At 36.1% G+C, this 19,996-nt stretch overlaps 1 protein-coding gene across 3 annotated transcripts in view; it reads right to left on the reverse strand.

Moving 5' to 3' along the window:
• The window catches only part of LOC150102983 (hexosaminidase D-like), a 229,779-nt gene that overhangs the window by 86,488 nt on the left and 123,295 nt on the right, over positions 1-19,996 (reverse strand). For all 3 annotated transcript variants that reach the window (XR_016548766.1, XM_090397339.1, XM_090397338.1), the window contains exons 7-8: positions 15,751-15,836; positions 1,486-1,669 (exon numbers count right to left, since the gene is read on the reverse strand). Coding sequence is in view for 2 of the 3 variants with exons in the window: in XM_090397339.1 (XP_090253465.1) it covers positions 1,486-1,669; positions 15,751-15,836 (270 nt within the window). In the remaining variant the exon portion in view is untranslated. The remainder of the gene's footprint in view (positions 1-1,485; positions 1,670-15,750; positions 15,837-19,996) is intronic.

Raw genomic sequence — 19,996 nt, forward strand, 5'->3', positions numbered from 1 at the left:
ATCAGGTTTGAAGCCAGCCTGTTCCTGGGGAGTTCTATTATGCATACTTGAAGAAATTCTGTTGTTTATCATTCTTTTGGGAAGTTTCAGGTAGATGCTTAACAAGGCGATAGGATGGTAATTGGAAGCAATATAGGGTCTTTACCAGGTTTTAAGACAACAATGATTTTAGATCTTTTAAAAATTGATATATATATATATCAATTTATTTTTACACTGTTATGAATAACCTTTTCTTCAGTTAAAGCATAGCACTACTGGCGATTTAACATCATGCGGCTCATTGTATTTCGAATAAATCAATTGTTTGCATTCTACCTTGTAACAACTGTTTTTTAAGCCAATAACAATGATGTGTTAATCAGAATGAAATATATGGCAGTATATTTAATAAATAATACTTTTACCTTGTGTTTTTGTGAATATACTGTATATAAGCACAAATAAGTCTCACTGTCCAGTTCCCCTATTCTGATGTTTGCTCACATCCCTCTGCTTGATATTGCCTGCCATTCAAGAAGATTATCCTCACATTTAGTTGTTGAATACTATAGCTACTCCTCCTTTTCCGATATTGTTATTACCTGAATATAACATGTTGTATTTGTTGCCTAAAAAGACACCTATGATGACGATCAGGAACTTATCCAATTCTCCCATTTCTCTGCCACTGATGCTCCTTACATTTATAGTACCAATCTTGAACTTTACTGATGTTGAGTTGGAATGTATTGTGAGGTTTGTTCCAGAAGCTGACTTTGTGTGTTCGCCCTGGTTCTCTGATGAAAACAATGGGTATCTTATTTAACCAGGTGATGTCCCAGATAAAATGAAATTCTATTATGTTGCACCATCATGTTGCATTGTGGTTCAAGCTACGAATACAATTCAGTTGGCTAAATCCGAAATTTTCAGCCCAATCTTGTTCATTCAGTAATAGATATCTACAAGGGTGCACCACGAGAAGGTGAGGATTGGATATTAGGTCAGAAGTCCTGGTTGGTTCTTTGCATTCCTTAAAAGGCTACATGGAGATCTCCTTCCAGTTATTGACCCCCTTAAGCAACCTATTTCAATCTTGTTGAAATAGTTGTTTCAACATGGTAGATTTGTAGTTTATCTTCAAATTCTACTTCTTTTATAATAATATTTCAAAAGTTGATATCTGCTTTCTCAATTCTCTGGAATTGATCTAGTGAATTTGTGCTATCTATCTTGATTCACTGATAAAACATTAGTAACATGCTTTATCAGTTTATGTTATCATAATAAATGCTTAAGTGAAAGTCCTATACTCAGGCCTATAATCTTTACTGCAGTATCCTAGTTGATACTTACTAATGGAATGCCAAAGAAATGTGAAAAATGGCCATTAAGTCAGAAATATTAGTTTGTTCCCATTCTTTACAGGATATATGAATTTTGTTGACTTGGGGAAAATTATCATAACTAAATATAACAAATGTAAGAATATGTCATTCTTACCTTTAATTAATTCACCTTCCATAAGTCTCATCATATCATCCCATATTATTAGAGTAATATTAGGATGCTGCTGGCGAAGAGTACATGCTACAGAACAGATATAGTCCAGAAAAAGATTTTCCTTATTCCAACCTGTCTCTTTTAGTTTTTGTTTACAACGATTACACTCTCCAAGGTGCCAAACCTGAAAGAACAAAATTCGAAAGGAACACTATGCTAGAAATGAGCACTGGATTAAATTTTATGGCAAAGTTGCAGAAAATACAAACTAAAATATTTAAATTTTATTTGTAAGAAGACATCATACTACTAGAAGTCCACAGGTAGACTCTTATGCCTTCTAAACTTCAAAACTAAAAACAGCCTCACTAATTACCTGAACAATTTCATATGTGAAAGTGAAGGACAATAGTTAGATCATTTTAAAATTTGTAAAAATGACAGAAAATGAAAATTGAATGAAGTGAATACAAATGATCCCCCTGAGTTTCATAATTCTTTTTAAAAAATAATAAATGACACAAATGAAAAGTACAGCACTGGATGAAGAATGTCAAAGATTTGATACACTAGTCGGATTCAATAAACTACAAGTGGTTTGATGGGTATAAAGCCTTTATTCAAGGCCTTTTCAATGGCTATAGTAGTCTCTCTCAGTACCCAGAACAATTTATACATACATACATCTTCAAGGCCCACTCTTCCTAATTGGGTTGTGGGGGCAAAAGCTGCAAGAGGAATTTCCAATGGTCACGATCCTCTGCCACCAAGTTCAGGTGTTCTGGTGGGATTCCCAAACGTGTCCACCCAAGGTTTTGGATATAATCTATCCAGCGAGTCCTTGGCCTTCCACGTGGCCTCCCACCCTCTGGCTTGGCAAAGAGGGCCTGCTGAGGGAGCCTCTCTTGTGGCATTCTGACCAGGTGCCCGTACCAGCGTAACTGTGATCTCTCAACACGGAGAAGCAGCGATTGAGTATTGAGGGTTTCCCGAATTGCAGAGCTTCTGACTCTGTCGAGTTTTGTCAGCCCCGCAACCCCTCGAAGGAACCTCATTTCAGCCGCTTGGATTCATGTCTGCATTCTTTCGGTCATTACCCAACTCTCATGACCATAGGTGAGGATGGGGACATAGACTGTATTGAAGACAGTCAACTTTGCCTTCTGGCTTAACTCCCGCTTCAATACTACTGAACGGCCAAGCTCCCGCAATATTGAGCTTGCTAAGCCAATTCGAGTATCTAGCTCTACGTCCCATTTTCCATCATTCGTGAATATGGACCCAAGGTATTTAAACTTCTCCACCTGTCTCATTGGGACTCCACTTACATTTAGAGTGCACTGGGATGGTTGTCTTGAGACCACAAATGTTTCAGTTTTGGCCAAACTGATCTTCATTCCGGCGTCTGCACAAACAGCTACAAACCTATCCAGGGTCCGCTGGAGGTCATCATCTGTGGAAGAGCTAAGCAGAACTAGGTCATCTGCAAAAAGCAGACGTCCAATGCTACATTTTCCAATTCTGACACACTCACTGCCTCGGCTGTGCCTATCAATCCAGTCCATAAATATTATGAAAAGGAGGGGTGACAGAACACACCCTTGGCAGAAGCCAACGGAGACTGTGAAAGGTTCAGACTTTGTGCTGTTTACCCTGCCACAAAACTCTGGGCATTCATACAGGGACTTGATGGCAGCTAATAGTTGACCATCCACTCCATATTCCTGTACTACTTGCCAAAGCTTATCCCGAGGAACCCGGTCATATGCCTTCTCCAAGTCCACAAAACATGTGTAGACATTCTTGGCATATTCCCAAGATTTCTCAAAGACTTGCCTTAAAGTGAAGATTTATACAGAGGTTTAATTTACATGCAAAAACTCTGACAGGTGTATGAATAATTGAGACTTCAGCTCCATCTTATCATTATCATCATGTCTTCATATGAACACTCGAGGAGTGTCCAACAAGATATCATATGGAAACCTTAAGTTAAATCTCGTTTTAAAATGTCATTGTTATCTAGTAGTTTAGTGTTTGGTGCTAATTTTTCTTTATATTTATTCAACTGGCTCCAACCATATCAGCTACCTTTGTATCCATGGTTACCTGGTTCCATATATTTAATTTACTATAATCACTAAAAATTGAGCTATTTAAGTTTAAATGTTTTACTTGTTTTATTGGTTTGCCACTGAGAATACAGACAATATTTTCCATGGTCCTGCCTATTTTCGATTTGGTTAACAACAAGAAGTCTTCTTGAATATTTATACTGGATTTATGGAGAAGCTTAGCATCATAAAATAAAGAACTAGGTTTAATATTTCCTATCAAATATCAATTATCGAGATCAAATATCAGGTTTAATATGATATTGCATAATGTGCCGCAGAGATGATGATGAATAATAGCAAGAGATGGCACATATCCTTGCAAGTCAACCAATTCTACATCAAATCATCTTTCTACATTCCATTCAATTCTATATTAAATATAAGCTATATATTACTCTGGGTACTGTTCCACTTACACCACATAATTGTAATGTTCAAAGAGCTTTTTTTTTTGGCACCATATCATATACTTTTTCTATATCTATAAAACTTAACAGGGTTGTGTAAGGGTCATAACTAGATAACTGGGAGGAGACTTCAATAGCCTTTCAAGGAATGCCGAGAACTGACCTAATGTTCAATTCTCATCTTCTCAAAGTGCACCCACAAGTAGTTATCTGTGTATTAAAAAAAAAAAAAAAAAAAAACTAGGATGAGCTGGAAATTTGGAGTTTTGGTATTGGCTTAAACTAGAAGACAGTGATGATATGACAAAGCAAAAAGTCTACTGGTTAAGCAATATCCCTGCTATTTTCATCAGGGAACCAGGGTGAAAAGCAAAAAGTCAGCTTCCAAAACGAACTCAATGGCAGAATTCAAGATAGATTCACAAACACAAGAGGCATCAACAAAAAAAGAAGTAGAACTGACAGAAGAATTAAAGACACAATCACACTAACATAACTGGTGTTACTGAAAGACAAAAACAGGTGAGATAAATCTAAACAACAACTAAAAAATATTGTATTTGGGAAATGATGATCATGGAAAGGAAGGAGTAGCTATAGTTTTCAACATCAAACATGAATGACAGGTAATATCAGATAGATGGATGCAGGCAAACATCAAACTGGAGAATTGAACAACGAGACTTATTTGTGCCTATGGTCCAACAGAAAGTTCTACTTAGAAAGAAAAGAACAATTTTTTTAAAACATTAGAGAAGACAGCTGACACAGAAAAGAAAAAAAAATGGTCCTTGTTAAAGTTCTAAACAGCTGAGTAGCAAATGAACACACAGAGAAATGTTTGAGGAAAATTATCAGAAAAGCCCAAGGCTAATAATAATGGTAAGTACTTGCCAGATTTTTGTTCAGAACATGGACTAGTCGTTGTGAATGCTAAGTTTTCAACAAATGTACATTAATCATAACTTATTTTAACAGTATTACAATACCAAATGCAATAAATTACAAAAAAAGATGTTTATTAACTGTCTTACAATTTTCTGGATTTCAAACCATCTTCAGAGCACACTACATTTACAATTAACAGGTAACAATGAGTTGAAGCAATTCAAACTGTAATGGAAAAAAGATCTCAAGAAAAAAGATCCTAATTTAGTGCCCTCTAACGTTGTAAAAAAGAATTTTTGCAGCTATGTGGGAATTGATCTTAAGATAATAGTTTTCCAAAATTTTGGCAAATTAATGCAACCATTCATGTTCAGGTTAGAAGAATGCTTCTACAGCCATAACTGACTCTAAAAATAATCTTTCTGACCTGTAATGACTTCTATATAGCACATTAGTTTACTTGTGTGAAAGGGCGTCCAAAGCCAGTCCGGACTTGCCATAATAATGGTAGTGAATGTATTTTTTATGTTCTCCACAGTGTATGTTAACAGATCTTGCTGTCTGTCCACAGTAAACAAAGTAGTAGTCATGTGGAACTTCATACCCTCCAGGATCTGCTAGGGGATGGAGTTTATCCTTAGGCAGAGCTGATCAGTGGTTTCAATGTGGTGCAAAGGCTATATTTTATTAACACATTGGCTATCTTTTCAAATGTACCTTGGTCATAAGGAATAGGAATACCATAGTCTCCCCCACCTTATCTGCAGGTTTGCTATCAGCTGTTTCAGTTATCCGCAGTCAACCCCAGTCCAAAAATATTAAATGGAAAATTTCAGAAATAAACAATTTATAATAACATCAGCAAAGCGGATAATAAAGATCCAACATTATTTCAAAGCCCAATGTTTGTAAAAACTATGAAAGTTTTGTAAGTCGACCTGAGGGCTTACGAGAATACAATCCTCAGCATCCCCAAGTTGCCTTAACTACTTAAGTCAAGTAGTGCAAGCTAAGGCAACGAGGGATGCCAAGGATTGTATTCTCATAAGCTCTCAGGTCAATTTACAAAACTTTCATAGTTTCAACAAACATTCAGTTTTGAAATAATGTCATCATATCATCAAATTCCTGACATATACCTTCAAGGGGTGTACAGGATATGATAGTACTAAATGAAAAATTTACATCATTACTAACTTCCTATCTACAATTTTCCTCCAAATCAGTCTATTACTTGTCAAGACTCCAATATTATCATTATCAGATCTTATATTTCTATCTTCTAAGGCACATTGTACCGTATCAATCCACCTATATCTTGGTCTTCCTCTGGGTCGTTTTCCTGCCAACCTAGCAGAGAACACTTGTTTTGCTAATCTTTCCTTGCCCATTCTGTTTAAGTGACCATACCACCTGAGATTAGCTCTGCTAATGCATTCCTGGATGCTGACAATGTCAAGTTCTTTCCTAATATCCTCGTTTTTAATATGATATTGCCATTGATGCCATCTGTTCACGCCTCTAAAATCTTTCTCAGGACTCTCATATCTGCGGTCTCTAGTCTTTGGTCAAGTGTTTTACTTCTGACCCAGCTCTCAGATCCATAAGTTAAAACTAGTTTGAACACTGTCTTGTATACAGCTAATTTAGTGTTCCGACTAATTTCTCTCTTATTCCATATGAATTTATTCAATTGACTTCCAACCATACCAGCTTTGTTGATTCTGTTGTCTATTTCCATATTTAATTTACCATCTTCAGTAAAAATCGTGCCTAAGTAGCTGAAATGTTTTACTTGTTCCACAGGTTCCCCGTTCATAACACAGTTGACATTTTCAACAATTCTACTTATTTTCATTGTCTTTGTCTTTTTAATGCTGACCTCAGTTATAATGTTGGATCTAATATCCATTTTGCCTATGTAATTTTACATCACCAAAATGAAGCCGTATGGCTCTTTCTTTTAGTAATAGGCAATTCATAAGTTTTAAATTGCACACTGTTCTGAGTAGTTCTTGGTTATCAGATCTACTATAGCGGTATCACAGTGCTTGTGTTTAAGTAACCCTTATTTTACTTAATAATGGCTGCAAAGCTCAAGAGTAGTGATGCTGGCAATTTGGATATGCCAAGAGAAGTGCTTGGCATATGTAAAGTGCTTCCTTTTAAGTGAAAAAGGTGAAAGTTCTCGAATTCATACAATAATAAATAAATAATAATAATAATAAAAAAAAAACATATGCTCAGGTTGCTAAGATTCATTCACATTCATTACAGTATGTTGTTATAATTGTTCTATTTTATTATTAGTTATTGTTGTTAATCTCTTACTTTAATTTAGAAATTAAACTTTATCAGAGGTATGTATGTATAAGAAAAAACATAGCATATATAAGGTTCAGTATTATCTGCAGTTTCAGGTATCCGCAGGGTGTCTTGGAACATATCCCCTGCAGATAAGGGGGGGATGACTACTGTAGTGGTGTTCTGTTCTTGTGTTTGGAGGAGGGGCAGGGGAGTAAGAAGTCCATGTAGTATTTTATCTATTTTGTAGCCATTGGCTAGGAAAGCATGGTAAAGATATTTGAGTTTGATGGAAAATAGCTGCATCGTTAGAACAAATAACCCTAGCTCTGTGTGTAAGTGTTTTTAGAATACCATACTGTTGGGTTAGATGATGATGTGATTGCTTACGTAGATATCTTCCTGTGTGTGTGTGTGTTAACTTTCTATAAATTACAGAAGAAGTTAAGAACTCTCAGTCATGATTACACCTAAACAAGTTCAAAACTAGAAATTATGGTCAACATTGAACAGGTTATCTACAATCTTCCACCTTCAACAGCCAATAATGTGCAGTTAGACATAAGCATCCTGAACAAATCTAAACCACCTTAAAGTTCTATACCACAGAATGAAATAGTGCTTTAAACAAATTATATTATGAGTATTATTTCAAGACACCTCAAATGAGTCCAAAGACTCATCGAGGGAGGGCACCTACACTACAACTCTCTGTCTCCACCACTTAAATCCACCAACCATAGCAAACACAACTTTCATCATCTCCACCAATGCCATCTACTGTTCCCCCCCCCCCCACCACCACCACCACTAGTATCTTTTTGTCTGTAAATAAATTGCATGTGTTCTAAAGGCTGATTTGTCTGCATGCAGGATGAAAAACCAGAGTTTCCAGGAGGAAAAAAAAACATATAAAGATTCATCCCTTCATGATAAGAATCAGATTTCAGCCTTTTCTAAAACAAAGGCACAACATACCATCCTACTTTTTAACTCACTCCACTGTGAACTAAGTTGCTTATCCCCACCCACCCTTACTGACAACACTACTTTCATAAAACATTGTGTCCATTTCAAATGACTATTTAAAAATCACATCCTTAAAATTTCAGACATAACTGTTAGTTTCAATGTCACATCTTGATTTACTAATGTACCACTAGATGCTCTTGATTTATTATAGTCTAATTTCTCCCCTTATCTTCAAATTATTCAAATATATTATGCATGCAGGTTATTTTTACATGTCAAGGAAAAATTTACAAATAGACTAAACGGTACTCCTACTCCTTTAGCTAACTTTTACATGGAACACTTCAAAAACAAAATAGTTACTACAGCTACATACAAGCCTTTAGTGGTCATGCTCTATTGATGATGCATTTGCTATTTAACCTCCATGAACAAGACACTGTGGATTCTTTTGTTACCTACCTAAACAAAAAACATCCTAAAATTCACTTCACAGAAAAATAATCTGTTTGCCTTTCCTTGACACATTAGTCACCTGGATTTCAAGATGGTTTACTATCTTTTTTTCCTTTTATAGAAAGTCGATACACACACAAACACAGGGAAATATCTACTTAAACAACCACATGATCATCATCATCCAGCCCAACAATATGGTATTCTTAAAAACACAAACAGAGCTATTTGTTCTAGTGATGCAGATCTTTCCAAACTTAAATATCTTCACCATATTTTCCTGGCCAATGGCCATAGCTCCTAAAAAATAAATAATAATAATAATAAAATTATAAATGCTAAAAATACTACATAGGCCCTCTTACTCCCCCCCCCCCAAACACATGGGGGAAGGAAGAAAAGACACATGGAAGGAAAAAAATGGAATTTATGCAGTTACTAACAAATAATCATCTGAGGTAGAATGTGAGGGAAGATACCAGGGGTTTGAGAATACTAGAGGATTTGTCTGTAATGAAGACCATTACAGAGAATTTGTCTGTGACCAAACTCCTAGGTCCGTGTGAAAGTGACCACATGGACCTAGGAGGTGGCTAAATGCACGGACTTATCAGGTAAGAGCAGTATATGTGGAATTACAGAGCTGGTAAGTACAACAAACTCAAGAGACTGCTTGGAGTAATGTCATAGCATGAGAAATTGCAAAAGTTGGATGTTGATAGTGCTTGGAGTAATTTGAAGGAAGTAATAACATACTACGAGTCAGTAGGATAAATCAAGTGAGAATTAAATGGATGAATAGCATTATTATGCAGAAGCAACAAAAATAATAATAATAAAATAAAAAATAAAAAAAATTGTGGAGGGGAATTCAAAGAGAAATGTGATCAGCAGGCATGATCAATACAAAGCACTGGCCAGGAGGATTACTAGCATTGCAAGATGATGTATATAATGATGAGAAATCTGATCAACTCCAAAGAACAAACCAAAAATATTTATGGCAGCGATCACTATAATAGAAATAAATAAGGAAATAGTTTACAATTTTGACTAACAGCTGTTTAATGTTTATATTGTTTATACCAGCTGAAGAATGGTATAAACTGCAAACTATAACCAAATAAATATATCTGATAAACACCTTTGTCCCTCACCCCCAAAAGGGAGTAAAAGCAAAGCTGTTTAGCTCCAACTTTATTAGTTATCTTCCCTCCATTTGGAAAATGGAGGAAAAGCAAGTAATCTCAATTTCAGCCAATCATAGATAGCTATCAAATTTTATTAGTAATGATTTCAACTGGCATCTGGAGAAAATAGTACAACAAGAAGCTCTTGTGGTCAATAATACTAGATATTATTCTCTGAAATGGTGCGAGTCTGAAATTGTTTTAGGTGAGATGAATTTCACTGTCTGGTATGAGACCACCACCCTGATTGGTGGATGCTCTAAAGTAACATTTCCATCATCATCGAATTCCTGATATGTACCCTCAAGGGATGTATAGGATATTATTATTATTAAGAGAGACCTCCAGGGAGTCAGAGACTCATCGAGGGAGGCCACATACTACACACATCAGCAATCATACTTATTCTTTAATTCATTCACACTGCTTGCACTCACAACATCCAATGGCAATCCATTCCAATCATGCACCATCCTCTGAGAGAAAAATCTAGCCCTTACACCCTTCTTGGCAGCCCTCATTCTCAGCTTCCAAGGATGCCCTCTCGTCCTTTCCCCACCCTCCATAAATTGAAAAATCCCATCAATTGAAATCCTGTATGACCCTTTCAGCAGTTTGTCTCAATCATATCACCCCTCTTTGCTAGTGTCTGCAATCTACAAATTCTCAACCTGTCTTCATAATCAGTATTCCACAATCCTGATATCATTTTTAACACTCGCCTTTGTACTCTCTCCAATATATCAGAATCACACCGGAAACCAGGAGACCAGACCTGCACACAATAGTCCAAGTGAGGTCTTATCAAGGCCTTGTAAAGAGGCAAAATAACATCCTTATCTTTACATGTGAACGTTCGTTTGAGCATTGCAATTATCTTTTGAGTTGTATTTGCAATCTTTGCCACATGGCCCCTGAACTTCAACTTCCTATCTATTAACACTCCAAGATCCCTAGCCTCATCAGTTTCTTCTACCCTAATCCCACCAATATAATACGACATTGGATAGGTAATCATGCCGAAGTGAATGACTTTATATTTACTGACATTGAACTGACACCCATTTTCCCATGCCCACAATTCCAGCTTATTCAAATCATTCTGCAAGGACTGCATATCAGCAGCATTCATGATTACCCTGCCTATCTTTGCATCATCAGCAAATAATTGTATGTCGCTTGTCAAATCCTTCCCAATATCATTAATATACAGATTGAATAACAGTGGACCAAGCACTGATCCTTGTGGTATGCCACTTGTTACCTTAAACCTTGCAGACTCAGATCCCCCGTATACCACTTTTTGATATCTGTCAGTCAGCCATCCTCTTATCCATGCTAATGTTGTATAACCCAAACCCATTTTCTCCAATTTATGCAGCAGTCTGTCATGTTGTATTCTGTCAAAAGCCTTAGCAAAATCCAAAAGTATCATGGTGTATCCATTCCCCTTGTCTAGTTCAACGGTAACATTGTCACAGAATGTGAGCAAGTTGCTAAAACATGACCTTCCCCTTAGTAAACCCATGTTGTTCATTGCAAAGTAGAGATTCACTGTCAACCCATTTCTTAATACAGGCCCTAACTAATTTTTCTAAAATCTTCACCACCACCACTCTTGAGATACTAATTGGTCAATAGTTTGATACATTGGTCTTTGCACCACTCTTACGCAATGGAATTACCATACATTCCTTCCATTCCTGTGGAATCTTCCCTGTTCTGAGACTCATATTAAACATCCTGGTCAAAGGAATGATCAATTCAGCTGAACACTCTTTTTAGCACACATGCTGATATTCCATCAGTCCCTACTGCTGAATTCTTATTCAGTTTGTGCAACAGCTCTAATACCTCGGCCTCACACACCTGCATTTCTTCACCTAGAAAAGGTGACAGTGAGCTCAATGTTGCGTTCACTAGGTTGATAGGTTTTAACAAAATGGGCACTCATTAACTGAACAACCTCTTCTGCATCAGTAACCCTCACTCCATCTGGATTTAGAAGAGTTATTCTTTCATATTCATTCTTTCTTTTACTTGCAGCATATCGATAGAATTCTTGTAGGTTGTCTTTAGCATGCAGAACCAGTCTCTTTTAATAATAAGACTTTGCTTTCCTTACAACAGTTGTGACTATTCTAGCCTGCTGCTTATAACGTTCATAATGGACATCATCCTTATGCAAACGGTATTCCTTCCACATCGTCCTTTTCTTACAAATCTCTTGCTTAATAAGATTACACATCCATTTGACTCCTACTCTATTTATTCTTCGAACTCTCTGGACACATTCTGATATCGCATCATTTAAAGATTGTTTAAATGCTTCCCATACACTGTCGATATCCTTTCCATCCAGCAACATATCCCATTCCACTGAACTCAGTATACTCCTCAGTTGGTCATAATTTCCTGCTTTGTAGTTCAACATGTAACCTTTTCTGAATGGAACATTCATAAACTTAGAGCCACTTTCCAAGTGAGTACCGCATGATCACTGTCACCAACTGGAGGCAGAATAGTTACGTCTTTAACTGAAATGCCCTCTGACACTATAATCAAATCTAGCACTCTTTGACCTCGAGTTCCTTCTGTCACATGCTGCGAGGAAGTTGTCCCACAACAGCTCAATAAATGCATTTTCATTCTTCTCACGAGATTCTACTGCTACCTAATCAATATTTGTATAATTAAAGTCTCCCATTATGATTACTCTTTTCGCACTCACCTTTTCTATTTGGTGATGCATTTCTTCATCACCAGCAACCGATCCACCATGTCTGTAACAACACCCCCACTGTGTAATTTGTCTTATTAGATTCCACCTTACACCAGATGGCTTCAAACTCACTGCCACGTGAAATATTGTTAGTAGTATTACTACATTCATAGGTCTGAACTCTAACTGGATTTAAGTCATCCAATATCATTAGCAGCATGCCCCCTCCTCTCATATCCACTCTATCCTTCCTAAAAATACTGTACCCATGACACTCGATACCAGTTAATAGGTCTGATTCTGATAGCCAGGTCTCACTAATTCCTACAATCTGAGGTCGCAACATATTGACTAAGGCAACAAACTCTATCCCTTTGTTTCTGATACTCCTAGCATTCGTGTACAGACATAATAATCAACCTTCATGTTCTTTGGTATACCCTTGTTTGCAGTCTGCCTGACCCATTTGGACAACTTGCAGATCTCTACTCTTCTCTAATGCTTTACACATGTAGACATCTTTGCACGCATATGATTGGTCCGAACCGGACGAACACAAACCCGAAATCGTTCTCACCTCGTCAACATTCCCATTATTAACACAGTTATATATCATTTTTGCTCTTACACTCACATTCACATCATTCCTCCCTTTATAATTTAGTTTCCCTGACTCTCTGTGTTAGGTCTCATACCAGTTATTAGTTTTTCCAGACTGCTGATACCAAACAAATTCAGGTGTAGGCCATCCCTCTTATACAAATCCAATCTTCCCTCAAAATCACTCCACACATCCAAAAACTCGCATCCATTCATTCTACATAGCCTACGCATTGAATCGTTTGCCATCATAGCCCTTCTTTTTGATTCATTTTTGTCATAGCGAGGTAAAATACTAACGATTTTCACTTCCTCACTCTTCACTCTCGCCTCTTCCAGCAACCCTTTCATGTCCTCTCTCATACTGAACTTATCACCAGTTAAATCATTCGTACCTACTACAACTACCATTTCACTTACTTTTCTTTTCTGTTTTTGAATTACTTGAGTTATATTTTTAATTTTCACTCCAGGAAAACTCGATGTTATAACTCTCTCATCTATAGCATGTTTTATTATAGAGTCACCATACCAAATAATTTCTTTCTTTTTACTAACAACGTCACTTACCTGATTTTCGTTATTTTTTGACTTACCTGTTTCCTTGCTTTGTTGTTTCTTATTTTCCTGTTCATTTTTCTTTTTCTCCCTGTGCTCATTTAAACGTCTCTCAACTTTTTACAATTCCCACGTTGTCTCTCTGATGATCTGCTTCAACTTCGCTATTTTGGCGGTTAATTCATTTTCGTTAACCACCTCCATGTGCACAATAACTTCGTTAGTAGGGTTAACCTTTTTGTTCTCGGCTGGTGCTTTTTTTTAGCATTACTGTTCTTACCCTTTTTTTTGGCGCCATTTTAAACGTATACTAAATATTAAAATATCTTAATAAAAATATATGATAAAATACCAAATACACTATAAAACACTAAAATCTACACTAGTATACTACAAAACACTAATTGTCTAAAAGAAAACACAATAAAAACAGACAAAAATCCCCAACTTTACAGGAGCACTAAATTCGCCAACCAACCACTATGTATCCTTGAACCAAAGAGCATATGATAGTACTGCATGAAAAACTTACATAACCACTAACTTCCTATCTACAATTTTCCTCCCAGTCAATCTGTTACCTGTCAAGACTCCAACATTATCAGATCTTATATTTCTGTCTCCATATCAATCCACCTATGTCTTGTCTTCCTCTGGGTCTTTTTCCTGCCACACTGGCAGAGAACAAACACTTGTTTTGCTAATCTTTCTTCTCCCATTCTGTTTAAGTGACCATACCTGAGATTAGATCTGCTAACACATTCCTGAATGCTAACAATGTCAAGTTCTTATCTAATATCCTCATTTTTAATATGATATTGTCATTGATGCCATCTGTACATGCCCCTAATCTTTCTTAAGATCCTCATATCTACAGTCTTTGGTCAAGTTTTATTTCTAACCCAGCTCTCAGATCCATAAGTTAAAATTGGTTTGAACACTGTCTTGTATACTGTTAATTTAGTGTTTTGACTAATTTCTCTCTTATTCCATATAAATTTATTCGGTTGACTTCCAACCATACCAGCTTTATTGATTCTGTTGTCTATTTCCATATTTAATTAAAGTAACATTTCCAGACTGTGTAAAAAAATAAATTAAAAAATATATAAAAACATATATAAAATTAATAAAAAAAAATGGAAAGAAATCCTTAGCCTACCCACGGTATGAACTGTACTATAGGTTTATATAAGAATTTTGTAGGAAGTCTGTATGGATGATTTCGAGCTGTGGGATTAAAAGATTAAAAACCCAACTTTCTGGGAAGAAAAAACATACTTGCTCACATCAGACTAACTCAGGACTGGATTTAAAAAAATGCTTAGAAAAAGCTCCTCCAACTGGCAACAAGAAGTGAATTTAGAACAGGCTTTTCTTGGGCAACCTAGTGCTATAAATGCAAATGTCATTTCCACAGGGCTGCACAGGTGTCTAATGAGGAACCTAACTTTCTAAATAATTTTAGAACTTTACAGTTCTAAAACCAAGCATGAAAGCATGTTTTCTAAATGACTTGGGCTGATCTGATTTGAATTATGACAGAAGTAAAGTCTGTTAATTGTGTATTCCTTGGCCAGCTGACTTGCTTTGTGGACAAAAAAACCATGCAGCCATTTCCTATATTTCACTAACTCATCCTATACCTTCAATGTATAAGTCCATAATGATTCATAACATCCTAGACAGGACTTGAAACTTAGTCTTTTCAATCAAAATGCAAATATCACATTTTCACACTTGCAGCTGAATGCATATCAATTTCAGATATGATTTCAAGCAAGAAAAACAAGATGCTGGGAAGTTAAACATCAGAAATGGAGGAAAACTTTGAAAGAGGAAGTCAGTAAGCTGTATGATATTTCAGTAATAAGATTTGTTTTTAATTTTTTTTTCGGGCACATCTTTTATTATTATTACATAATACCTCAATGGAGTACCAGAATTCATTGCAACTATTTACCCCACACATAAGCCCACTATCCACATCATATAATAAATTAAAATTTTATTAGCAGCAAATCAGAATCATCTTTAGAAATTAAAAATACCTCATCAGCTCCTAAGTGAAACTTTTTTACACCTGGGTGGAGCTCTAGAACCTGATTTACAAGTTGAAGAACAAGAGACTGGGCTTCTGAAACACAAGAGGTACCAATATTTACTAATCCTAATTAGATCTACTTCATTTAAAAAACAAATATTTCTTAACATGAAATATTATTACTTTGCAAATCTGAATATTAGAAATACAAATTCCAATAAAACAATAAACTTTAAAAAACATAATTTCTTATCTAATTCAGTAAAGAAACTTAGGAAGTGATGATTTTTGGCAATTTTTTAGTTATCAGTCAATTAGTAAAAATTAATATATATTTCTTACTAAAATAACTATTATTATTATTATTAAATATATTATTATTATATTAAAAATTTTGCTTTTCGTGATGAAAGTTCAGTGCACTGAGAGGCATCGCTGTCAATGAACTTGGATGATACACGGTACTCGTGCCTTTGGTTTTCAATATTTTTAGCATATGTTATAAAATCGAGGACTTCAATAACTGTTCTTTTGTGTGTGAATCCCACAGCAAATTGTAAAAACCTTCAGATATTTAGCACCATGAGTGGGCTAAGGGTAAAATAATCCAAGAACTCTATTTCAGAGACCAAAAATGGTATTTTAACCCATTCGAGCCGTCAACAGTCTCTCATACCACTCCTTAAAACCATTCACTGTCTGCACATTCACCACTCTAATTCATGGTTGAACCACTCTCCATGCAAAATAAAAGTAACTTCTCACCCCTCCTACTCACAACTTCCAAAGATGGCCTCTTCTCCTTGTTCTTCCCCATTCTACTGTATAAAAAATTCCCCTTGTCAATCCTATAAATGCCTCTCAAACACCTTCATCTTCTATCCAAGAAACTCTGTAGTTTGAATTCCTCAGTTTCTCCTCATAACTAACACTGCAGAGTCCTGATATCATTTTAGTAAGCTGCCTCTGTACCCACTCTAGAGTTAATTTATCTTCTTCAAATCCTGTTGACCAGATCTGCAGATGTGGCCTGATCAAGGCTTCCTACAACAGAATCACCACTCTGTTATCTCTACTGCTCAAAATCCATCTTAGTATTGCAGCAATCCTCGGAACTAACCACCACCTTTGCAATATGTGTGCTAAATTGTGAATTTTTATCAGCAACCCAAGATCCCTTGCCTCATCCACCTGCTCTAGTAGAGATCCACAGATAGAATATGCAGCCTCCCATCCATGGATCCCAAATTTCAAGATCTCACATTTAACTGCATTAAACTGATATCCTGATTCATTTGTCCACCTTTCCAACTTATTCAAATTCTCTTAAATTACCAAAACAGCACTATTAGTAATAACTCTTTCAAGCTTCACTGACAAAGATTAAAAGGCAAAGGTCCCAATACTGATCCCTGTGGAACTCCACTTGTGACTTTCTTCTTCCTTGATACAGCTACCCTCTGATATCTATTGCATAGCTATATTCTTTTAAAGAAATTACAACACAGACTACTATATTAACTAAAATAAATTTAATTAACACCTCCAATATTTAATCAAATCAAACTGTCATCATCAGGGGATAAAAAATACAAGATATCTGCATACAGGCACTACACTAAGTAATAGTGTAGTGCCTGCCTGTTCAGCCATAGAAGGATAATTTAAAACTACAAGAGACCTGGTAAACACCTGGTAGGTCTAAAGATTGTGACTGGTTTTTGGTGGAGCAGATAAGGGATGATAATTTTTTATGTAGTCTTTAAGTGGTTGAATTAAGTGAATGAATATTTTTGGGTAACTTAAAGGTCAAAGCCAAAAAAACTGAGAGGAGACCTCCACATCATCTTTAAGGAATGCAGAGAACCAACTGGAGCTTCTGACCTAATGTCCAGGCCTCACCTTCACGTGGTGCACCCTTTAGTAATTATCTACTGTGTATTGAACTAATCCCCCTATACTGCTCACAAAACCAATGAAAATGTCCGAAAACTGATTAACTTAATAGATGGGAGAAAAAGGGAAAATATTCTGACAGTCATCAGAAGAAGACAGATGAAATGGTTCGGACATGTGGAGAGGGATAATGGCATTCCAAAGCAAACCCTAGAAGGAATCGTTCTGGGATCAAGGGTTAGGGGCCAACCTCGATTAAAATGGACTGATAACATCAAAAAATGGACAAATTCCTCCCTTTCTCAACTGACATCAAGAACAAGAGACTGAGACGACTGAAGGAGACTAGCAAAAAGTATCACCTACCAGCCATGAATGACCCAACAGTTCATTTAGGACTATGGGAGAAGAAGAACTGAACTAATAAGGATGAGCTGGCAATTTAGGACTTAGCCGAACAAATTGTACTCTCTACTGGCTTAAACCACAAATGCATATGATGATACAATGATGAGATATCATGCCGGCAGGGGCACTGCCTGGTTAAAGATGGTCCCAGCTGTTTTCACCAGAGTACCAGGACGAACAGTGAAAAGTCGGCTATTGAATCACCAACCCATAAAAATTAAGATAGGAACCATCAATATAAAGAGTATTAACGAAAAGGAAATTGGACTTGCAGAAGAACTGAAAAAGTACTATGCAAACATAATTGGCATTACTGACACAAAAACAGTTGAGATCTTACTAAATAATAAGTAAAGGATGTTCAGGAAATGATCAAGGAAAGAAAGGAGTAGCGATAGCATTCAACACAAAACATGAATATAAACTTCTTGATTGGAAGGCAGTTTCAAGTAGAGTCATGTGGGCAAACTTCAAAATGTAAAAATGGACAATGAAACTTATTTGCTACAGAAGGTTCTTCCGAGGAAGAAGTGGAGGAATTTTTTTGAGTCATTAGAACAGACTGCTGACATGAAAAAAATGGAAAAAGTGATCCTTGTTGGAGATCTGAACAGCAGAGAAGGAAATGAATTCCACCAGGCATATAGAAAAAATTTGGGGAAAATTAGGAGAAAAAGAGCAAAGCGAATAATAATGGTAAGTATTTACTGGACTTCTGCTCAGGACATAGACGAGTCATTTCTAACACCATGTTTCACCATAAAGATGTGCACAAGTTCATATGAAGAGAAGACAAAAGAAATAAGAAAAGTCTCATTTAATGCCATTGTTGATAATTTTAGAAAAAGATTACACTGGGTTTTTTGGACTAATAAATTTAATGATAAATTATACCAACAAGTTTCACCAACTGGGCTGTTTGGCTTCTTCAGGGCATACAAACGGTAAAGACAACTCAAAATCGCAAGTACATAGAACAAACGTATAAAATATAACAAAATTAAAAAGACGCATAACATCATACGCATGGAGCACGTGTTTCATTAGTTATTGTTGTGTGTGCAAGCTCTGTAGTTTGCAGCAAAATTAAATTCTGGCAAGCTTAGCAATCTTTTCCATATATCAGGCAGAATCATTCCTTGATTTCTGTTTAGGCTGCTTTCAGAATGGAGAACCACTGTGGCTTCTTTGAAATTGCGACACCAGAAATTTTCTTCTAGATAAGGCATGGAACTTTTGTCCCATTCAATGGTGTGGCTTTTGTTGAAGAAGTGGAGGGCTAATCCGGAACTATCGTAATTATATATATATATATATATATATATATATTTATTTATTTATTTTATTTTATTTTTTTTTTTTATCATTAGAGGTCAGGCTAGGGAAAAGGATTAATTAATTACGTAGATTTAGTTTACCGGTATACATGGGCTAGAGCATGTAGCTTGGTTCCTTATACACTTGTAGCCGTCCGATGATGACCTCGATACAGAGGTCGAAACGTCAAGTTTTATTTTATTAGTAATTAAAAAAATAATCTGTTCAACACGTGTGTTTTTGTGTCCCTAAATTTATAAATATGTATCCATTCTAATTAAAAAGATTCTTCATAACAACCCCTACCAAGACTCAATATAAATCCTCAATTGTCATCCCTTATGCAGGAACAGTGTCAAAAAAGATTGCAACACACTTCAAACCTTTTGAAATTAGAGTAACTTTCAAACCGATCAGAAACATATTAAGGTCACCAATGCCTTCTTCAAATACGCTGGAGTATACAAGATCCTTGCTCTTGTGGTCTAAACTACATAGGTCAGACATGGAGAAGTCTTGAAATAAGAAAAATGGAACACGTAGGGGATGTTAAAAACAACAGAATAGATAGTTCCAGATTAGCCCTCCACTTCTTCAACACAAGCCACACCATTGAATGGGACAAAAGTTCC

The sequence above is a fragment of the Typopeltis vanoorti genome, chromosome 9 (genome assembly GCF_054136105.1).
Source record: "Typopeltis vanoorti isolate ZY-2024b chromosome 9, IOZ_Tvanoo_1.0, whole genome shotgun sequence".
NCBI lineage: Eukaryota > Metazoa > Arthropoda > Arachnida > Uropygi > Thelyphonidae > Typopeltis > Typopeltis vanoorti.